General features: G+C 40.0%; 1 protein-coding gene across 1 annotated transcript in view; it reads right to left on the bottom strand.

Annotated features, from left to right (window-relative positions):
• Positions 1–438: 438 nt before the first annotated feature.
• CAP2 (cyclase associated actin cytoskeleton regulatory protein 2) overlaps positions 439–9,549 on the bottom strand; it is an 88,208-nt gene continuing 79,097 nt past the window's right edge. The window contains exons 9-13 of the mRNA XM_074944843.1: positions 9,145–9,320; positions 7,617–7,740; positions 7,313–7,395; positions 4,335–4,475; positions 439–2,520 (exon numbers count right to left, since the gene is read on the bottom strand). Coding sequence (XP_074800944.1) covers positions 2,437–2,520; positions 4,335–4,475; positions 7,313–7,395; positions 7,617–7,740; positions 9,145–9,320 — 608 coding nt within the window. The 3' untranslated portion in view covers positions 439–2,436. The remainder of the gene's footprint in view (positions 2,521–4,334; positions 4,476–7,312; positions 7,396–7,616; positions 7,741–9,144; positions 9,321–9,549) is intronic.

The following is a 9,549-nucleotide window of genomic DNA, read 5'->3' as shown; positions in this document are numbered from 1 at the left end:
CTGTGCACCTCTGACAATCAGACCAAAAGGGTCATGCCCAAGGGTCCACAGTGAGTTAGTGGCAGAGCTGAGACTAGAAACAAAGTTTCAGTGACTCCCACTTGAACATGGTCATTTCCAGGACATACCCTATAGCACATACAGGTGCTCCAAAAAGAGAGAGTGATGTTATGTAATGCAATTATTTAAAGTAAGGGCCTCTGAAGTTCTGTGGTTGCCACTAAGGCTTTAATTTTGAAACTGCAAGTCTGCCCATTATCACTAATACATTATATCCAAGCTATTCTCTGGGAGGAGGGTGGGTGGGATATGATGTACAAGAGACACTCGGTCAACTGCAGGGAGTAAGAGCTGTCTCCCCTCATTCAGACCTTTTGAAATGGCATTTAGGAAAATGGATGAAAACACTTAAATGAAGTGCACTCTGAACTCGCTGTATTTAAACCAAGTACGGACTCCTTTTTTTTATTTCAGAATAGGTTTACCGTTGAAAAATGCTATGTACTAAAGCCACAACATTATACATACAGATAAAACATCAGATAATAAAACCTTATTGTGTGAGCACTATTGGTTGTAGTACAATCAGATACCTTAAACCTGAAGGAATTGATGTACTCTGAAAAGGTGCAGGAGGCACAATGTATATCCTGTAACTAGCTTTGCAAGCATATGACCATGAATTCACTCTTACAAAGGATTACAAGTGATCAAAAATGTATGCTGAATGTTGACTACTACACGCTGAAATCGTAAAATGTATAGCACACGCCACCTTAGTGTTGAAAAAGCACGTAAATAAGAACTGTAACATAGAATCAAGGGTCTTAAACAAGAAAGAGTCCCTTTAATTTGGGTTCAGAATTCATATGGAATACATCTATGGCTTTTATTTATGGACATATTTGAAGATTAGTATGCAAATCTTGCAAGTGACTAAAAAAACCAAGCAAAACCCTGGGATTACATCCCCAACAGACAGTTTATACAATAGAATACTTTAGAGAACCAAAATCAGCAAGGAAATCAGTTATAGGGCACCTGACACTTAGCATGTGCCCAAATCATAAAACAACCCTATCTCAGGCTATGTCTACACTACCGTGGAAAATCGACCTACGCTACGCAACTCCAGCTACGTGAATAACGTAGCTGCAGTCGACGTACCTTAGGTCAAGTTACCGTGGGGTCTACACTGCGGGGGTGCGGGGGGGGGGGTTTCAACAGAAGAAACTCTCCCGTCAACTTACCTTACTCTTCTCATTGGGGGTAGAGTACAGGGGTTGACTGCAGAGCAATCTGCTGTTGATTTGGCGGGTCTTCGCTAAATTAACCGCCGGTGGATCGATCTCAGAGCAATGATCCTGGATGTAGTGTAGACCAGGGGTTCTCAAACTGCGGGTCGGTCGTGAGGTTATTACATGGGGGGATCGCGAGCTGTCAGCCTCCACCCTAAACCCCGCGTTGCCTCCAGCATTTATAATGGTGTTAAATATATTTAAAAGTGTTTTTAATTTATAAAGGGGGTCACACTCAGAGGCTTGCTGTGTGAAAAGGGTCACCAGTACAAAAGTTTGAGAACCACTGGTGTAGACCTGCCCTCAGTTTTTAGAGCAGGCTGTGCAGTACTGTGTGAAGAAAAACAAAAAAACCCAATTCCTGCCCCCCCAACCCCAAATAAAGGAACACAAAAGAAATCAGAGAAGTGAAAAACCTTCAGATGATATGCTGAACATTAAATAACGTTTTCTAGAAGATATTAGGATTAATAATTTACAACCAAAAGGGATACAACAGGTCTGTGTAAACTGAAAGCTGAGGAATACTCTACATATACATATTAGAAAAATGTTTGATTAAAATATCCTGTTTTTATATTCCACTGGCAAAATGTATTGCTGAAAATTGTACTTTTGTGCCTTAAAAATCCCCATGATTATTAGAACAGATCTACAAGAATCACACACTTCCTAAAGGTACATGTTCACCGCATCATACATGAATTGTCTAAAAGGTAAAATAAACATCTTAACTGTTTTAAGATTATTTTTGACTAGCAGAAACATAAAAAGGAATGCACTGAAACATGATTATAACAAAGTATATATATCATGCAATATTTTGGCTTATTGTGTACAGTGTAATAGCCAATAACGCGAATGGAGTATTTTTTTTAAAAAATCCCTTATGTTCACATGACATCATGTAGAATCAAAACCGTAAATGAAGGCAAACTGTGTGGAAACTTTAAAAATATCAGAATGCCTAATAAAAGCGAGCCAGACATGTCATGGTTTCTAGTGTACAGAGCTGCTGTTTGAAGACCTACTACAGCAGTATATGCTACTGTTACTTCTAGTTCTTTATGTTGCTGTTTTATTTAGGCTGACCTTGGTCTGAGATCGTGGTCAGCGGGAGCTGTATGGCATTAGGAAGTTAACCTACAATCTCTGCAGGTTCAGTGACCAACTTAGATCCATCCCATGCTGTCTTAAACTGTTCAGGAACAGGAAATTCTTTCTGGTAAATGGAAAGAGCAACAATGATTGTTAGATAAACAGTGGATATCTTATAAAAACTGATGGAATACTATTAGTGCTGCATGATTGACAAGGCATTTATAACTCAGACATGCCTGGATTACAAAGAGGCCTTCTTCATTACGCGCAGGAAACCGTTTCAATGTCACACAGAAAACAAGCTCATTATTACCATAATTCACTTAGCTTTGTTCATGTGCTAGTTTGTAACAGCCCCCTTTCCTCCTTATTTGGGCAAACTACATCAATATAACTTGTTTCAAAAAAGACTATGGACTCCATTAGCAGGCAGGCAAGCTAACTGGATGGGAATGTAGAAAAGAAAACCTGGTAAATACCAGTAAACTTGGTAAGGTAGTAACAAGACTAACAGGAATTTTAAAGAGAAAAGTGATGTCCTACAGAGCAAAACCCAACGTCAATCCCCAGAATTTGGTGGCAGATGTAATCTCAGATCTCAAGATAATTGTTCACCAGTCTTAGGTGGATGAACAAAGGTGCATGTTAACAAAAACACTGTCACATTACCACTTTAACAGTGAAGCATTCCAAAAGACACACTATGTACAGTCAATGTTGCAGGACTTCACGGGAGTCCTTAGCTCATTCAGTGTGCACCTGTGAACTCTGCTGGATCCCTGGCCTCAGGTGCTGCACACCTCGTAGGGTAAAAATTGTGTGATGCTCCTAAGACGTGGAAGAGAGGGCTCCTTTCCTCAGACCCTGCAGTAGACTTATATTTTCTTAAATGACTAGTGATTTTGGGTACCCAGCTCGAGACACGTTCAAAGGGGCCTGATTTTCAGAAAGTGCTTAGCAACCGTCCTCTGAAAATGAGGCCCTTTTAAGGTGTCGGAAGTTGGGCACCCAGGACCACTAGTCACTGCTGAACATTTAGGCTTTTTTTTTTTTTAATTAACAAAAAACTCCCCAATGAAATTCCAGCACAAAAATATTAAGAGAACGTTAAGGTAGCCTGGTTAAGCCCTCAGTAAAGTTGCATACACAACTTTAACCCTGCCCCTTTGTGTGTATGTATTACAACACAGCCTAATTATATGATATCCTGCTACTGTATTGCATGCAGTGAATGAGGCACAGCTTCACAGGAGGTGCTGAGATACTGCAGTCCTAAGTATAGTATGAGAACCTTAGTAGAAGAGTCAGAGCCCTGGCTTCAGGTAACGTGCCCCTTATGTATGAATCAAAAGAAAAGGAGTACTTGTGGCACCTTAGAGACTAACAAATTTATTTGAGCATAAGCTTTCGTGAGCTACAGCTCACTTCATCGGATGCTTTCCTGGACTCTGTCTGGCATGTGCAGAAAGTACTACAAGAAACTATACACGTACCAAAAGCTTGTATTTAAAAATACATTGTATTATTTGAGAATTAATATGTGATGATGTTGACCTTAACACTGGCATTTCTTGACCTTTGAGTTGATGTTCTTATAATATGTGGCAGGAAACTGAAGTTAGAAATCTGTTTCACACAGGCCAGAGACTAAAGTGACATAGGAGACACTGAATTATTTTCCATCACAACGGAAGGAGATAACGGCTCTTTTAATGTACGGAATTACTCTGCACCCCAGGAAAAGGTGTTCTTTGATGGTAGCTGAGACTATTGGTGTATGAAAGAGGGTTTATTTCTGTCGTTTGAATCAGACCTTGCTGGGGGTGGTGGAAATTGTGGCACTTTAACTCCTACTTGCCTCGTAATATGAAAGGCTAATCACTACACAGATTAAAAGAGGGAGAAAAACTGAGTCTTTAAAAATATTCCACTTACGTAATCTCCATTTAGGGGGATGAGAATGTTCATTTCAGATGACTTGGCACTCACAATCTCACAGTCTAATGAATCTTCACTGAGGTATATGTGGCAGCCTTCTGTCTTGTTAATCGAAATGGTTGGAACTTTCCCCATCACCTGAAGAACAATAAATGCACCTAATACCAAATGCCACTGCGTCAGTGAAAGTAACAGTTAATAACAAAAACCCTATCCACCTGCTGAGCCTAGCTTTGGCCACCAAACTCTGATGTATGGCAGCTGCATTTACATTTGGGGATTTAAACAGACTGGCATGGACCAATTAATGGATGGTGGGAAGGCTGCTACTGTTTAACTGTATTAAATGTTATTTTCTAGCCCTGAAGTTCTAAAACATCAACTTTTAAACAACAAGCCTCTCACTCCCACACACATAGACACGGTCTCCACCCCTTGGCCCTCTTTACCAAAGGGGATAAGATGATGGGATCCACACACACTCCCACCAGTACTAGTGCATAACTTGCATGTACATCAGTGGGACTTATGGGGAAACAGATCCCCCCCACACACAGAGTGACTGACTGCAAATAATGACAGGTTTCAGAGTGGCAGCCGTGTTAGTCTGTATTCGCAAAAAGAAAAGGAGTACTTGTGACACCTTAGAGACTAACAAATTTTATTTGAGCATAAGCTTTCGTGAGCTACAGCTCAGCTGTAGCTCACGAAAGCTTATGCTCAAATAAAATTTGTTAGTCTCTAAGGTGCCACAAGTCCTCCTTTTCTGACTGCAAATACTCCTTCACTAGAGAGATGCTCCACAAGTTTCTGCTTAAAACATTCTGCAGCCCGAAGGGTCTCTGAGGTATTGCAGCACATAATAAGAAAGGATTTTTTTTTCTTCCCCTGCCAGCAATGGTACAGCTCTAAAAGTGTATTGAAATTGATTACAATTTAAATTAAACAGTCATTTCTTTAAGTCAGTTTGAAAGCAAGCGCAAGATTTACTTGAGGCGAGAAGAGGAAACGAGCCAACTCCTCTTTGCATCTGTGGGGTTGTAAACAACTCCACAGGGCAAAGTGGTTGAGTCACTGTTTTTCAGTAAGAATCCCCTTCTCTCCACCCCCTGCCCCGCAAAAAAAAAAAAAAAAAAAAAAAGCAGGAACTAGAGCCCCATGGTATATGATTGCCAAGATATCAAAAGGACAGAGGTTAGTTAGGGTCATAAAACAGCAGCAGCAGGGTATATATATATATTCCCATGTAAATAAAAAGGAGTGTTTTCTCACATCATTCACGTTAATACATTTTAGATTCAGTTCCTGAACAACATGCTGATAAACACAGAGTGTTCAGTGGCCATGGCCTTGATTCTATAGCTAGTCTGTGCAAGTGGAGCACTGTCTCTAGGTTGATTTTAATGGAGCTCCATTGAGGCGAAAGTATGCTCCTATATGGATCATATGGTATGCCTGGGGGTATTTTATTTGACAAATATTAACCCAGCAGGAAAAATAATCAGTAAATAATTATACTGGTGGGGGTCAAGAGCCAAGAGCATTGCACTATTATTGCTGTTTATGGCAAGATCTGCTTGGTGAATTCCATTGATCTGTTACATTAACATATCATTCATATGACCAAACCTGCAAAGTGCTGACAGAGTTCAGGTGCTCAGCACCTTGCAGGATCAAACTCTTAGAAAGAAGACAGCAGCCTGCTTCAAGCAGTTGTTGTTCAGCCTGACTCATGCTTTTCTTAAGTGCAAGACCAGCCACGCTATAAGGCACTGAAATCTTATGCAACATTCATGAAGCCTGAATCATCAAAGGCATTTTGATTTTAGCAAATATATTTCCCCTTTATTTGAATTTTAACGAGACGTGGTGTTCCTATTCATTGTGTATAGACTTTTCAGCTTTGGTGAATAGTTCTAGCGCTAACAATCAAAATCCTCTATTTATTGAAAAAAAGATCACTATTTCTTAAATAATCATGCCCTTTTCTCTCTCCCAACTGCCTCTCCCGCAAAAGGAAATGTAGTGATTATCAATAAAATTATTGGTAAATGTTCAGAAGTAGACAAATAGCTAGTAGTAATGGCATTCACTTGTTTAACATTTAAAAGATACAAAATATCTTGCTGTTCCTCTCCCTATGGTGGCTTTGACCCACATTTCTGAAGCATGGTACAGTATTCTCCATTATTAATGTCACTCACTGTGCTGTATCTGCCCATCCACATGTAAACAGAAGACCCCACTGATTTCAGTGAGGAATGTGAGCCTCGAGACGGATGGCAGGATATGAGCTGATGAGTGTTTCAACGGTTTTATTTTTTATTGATATTTTAAAGAAAAGCCATTGTTTGCCCTTCCCCCAGCAAAGCTGAAGAAGCCATTTCAATTCCATTCTGTTGCTAACAGGGTAGACTGTCAAGGGCTCAGCACCTAGCGCTCAATTAAAGTCATTTGGAGTTAGGTGCCATTTGAAAATCTACCCAACATCCTCAGTGTGAGAAAATTAGCTGAGCCTCACAACCACCTTCTTGACTTTAGCACCAATTAGGCAAATGAGTGGCACTATGCCATGAAGCTTTGCCAAACTCCGGCACTGATGGACCAGGATGCATGGAGTCCAAACCTGGGGACCATTCATTGAGAGAACCTGACCACCACTCCCCAGAAGTAAAAGTTCCCAGACTATCAGAAAATACCTCTGCTGATCTCAACTACAGCACCAGAACATTAAGGAAAGGTGTTCTCGACAGGGAGCCATGATCAGTGGCACTTGAAAACTCAAAGGCAAAAACAATAGTAACTCTCAACCTTTTTCTAGACAAGTTACAAGAATTTAGTGCATCTAAAAGGTAATTTTTGGAAATATACATTTTTTTTTGTATACTCCAGGGAAGCTGAAATTATCTCTAGTAGTCAAATACCACTTTGAAGTTGTTGGTTCTTTTCTTCTTCTTGTCTAATTGGATGTTTACCTGAATCTGAATATCCCTGGAATTGATCACTTCCACGATACCCACGACGTTGTCAAACACAAGGCCAAACTTTCTGCAGTTGTCTACAAACAAACAAACCCAAAACGAATGAAGGCAAAAAAAAAGATCTTTTTAAAAAAAAAATCACATGACCACATTAAAAACTAAAATGCTTCAATCCTGCAATGACTTACACGTGTGAGTAACTTTACACAGGACTATTCATGTCAATAAAGTTACCTGCATGTGCAAATCTTTCCAGGACTTACTGCCCCAAAGCTCATATGTGAGACTGTCCACTCACCAATTGTAATGGAATTTATTTTTCCTTTCATTTGTAGTGTAGATTTGTTGCATTTAAAAATGTAAGCCACTTGCTTGAGTTCAGTATCAGTAATAACAAGGTCGTTCTTATCCTCTTGGTATTCCTGTTTTAAAAAACGCATATACTGGTTTCACTATCTTTAATAAGGCAGCAATAAGGTAGACTTTAAGCACAACTTATTCCAGTCATTGCATCTTCACATAGAAAGAGAATGGGGAGGAAAAAAGATTCTCACTTATCTCAGCCTGTGATAAGTCTAACTGATTGGGTTTATGAGGGCACATATTCAGTGCTGTGTGTGCATGATTTAGAGCTGAAGTGTCTGTGTTGTGAAGATCTTAACACTGACCAAGACCAAAAAATGTTTATTTTGGTACTAGGTTCTTATACACTCAACTATTTAAAACTATCTCAGTGAAGTTGTTGCTTGGTTACCACCCAACTTTAGAACAAGTAGGCACCTTCAGGAATAGAACAAGTTGTTGGTGCATACTGTTATATAATTCATTAGGGTTAGGTGTGAGCAAGGCAGTATCCAATAAGGAGTAGTGCATGAAGACCTTCCTTTCTATTTGTAAGACACTGAGGGCCCATTCTGCACACAAGACTTCCAATTGATTTCAATGGGAGAGTTGAGGTATGTAAGCTACACACTGCGTGTCCCAGCATAGTAAAACAGAATTCATAGCAAAATGCTGGTCTACTTAGCATGTACACAGGGGCTCTCCCATGTTTTGCCTTTACTGCACTTTCCTGTCTCAGTGAGAGTACCTGGAATATTCTAACACTAGCATAGCACAACCCATGTAAACAATGGCTGTCCCTCATGCACACTGTGACCCATGCAAACAAGGGCCTATGTAAGCTACCAACTGACTAAATCGTGTCTTGTCTTCCCCACCCTTATAAACAACATACCTTTCCATTCAATAAGTTCTCTGCATGCACATGCAAAAAACCACACATACCCCCTCCAAAACTAAACGAATCAAGCTATTTCTTCTATGGGCTGGGAAAGAAGATGGAGAACTATTGTTCTTTCTATTTGTAAATACTATGATATTGTGATTATATGAGTATCTAGATAGAGGTGCTCCCACTGGCTAATAAATGAGAACTTCCATTGTGTCACAACAACTATATCTCTCATACGTAAGAATGGCTTGCACAATGGGACCTTACTCAATTGGAGTTCTCTGTGGGTTTCCTTCTGAGGGACTTTTTGACTGAGTTAAGAACTAAAATATTGGTTCTGAACCTTATAAGAGTATTTTCCAGTTCAGGTAAATTCTCATACTATTCTCACCAACAAATGAACAAGCTGTAAATCCCACAAGAATATTAAGGACTAAGCTGTGGCTAGATGGGACAGTGCAGAGTCACTGTGCCCCCAGAGGAGCACTGGAGAGATTGTGCCTCAGGCAGGTACAATCCCTCTGGGGATATTCCAGGCACAAGTACGTGTGTGTGTGTGTGTGTGTATATGTGCGATGTGAGCTGAACTTACCACTCTCCATTTCTTTCCCTCTAGTTCTAACAAAGGAGAATGGCTCTGCTGAGGAGAATTTTTGGGAGAAGTGGGGCTCAGAGTATGGCTTTTTGTAGGAGAACGAACTGGCGGACCCTGAGCACGTAGATTGGGATTCTTATGGGTCTTCTGGTCATCTGAGACATGTCGTAGCCCTAATAAATAAATAAATAAATAGATAAATAAACAAAGAGGTGCTGATATGACTGAGTCTCTCTCACAGCATTAGGCCCCTAGGGAGGTTAATATTAAAACAGGGAAGACAATACCATAGCTAGTTTGATTACAATTGTATTAAAATGCCCAACACACTTTTATGCTTCTTTAGGTATTTAGCCAAAGGGGAACTGTCTGGCCTCATACTTTTAAATAAAGGTTCTTTTA

The sequence above is a fragment of the Natator depressus genome, chromosome 2, assembly GCF_965152275.1.
Source record: "Natator depressus isolate rNatDep1 chromosome 2, rNatDep2.hap1, whole genome shotgun sequence".
NCBI lineage: Eukaryota > Metazoa > Chordata > Testudines > Cheloniidae > Natator > Natator depressus.
The sequence above is the reverse complement of the archived record's forward strand: the minus strand, read 5'-3'. Positions and strand labels throughout refer to the sequence as shown.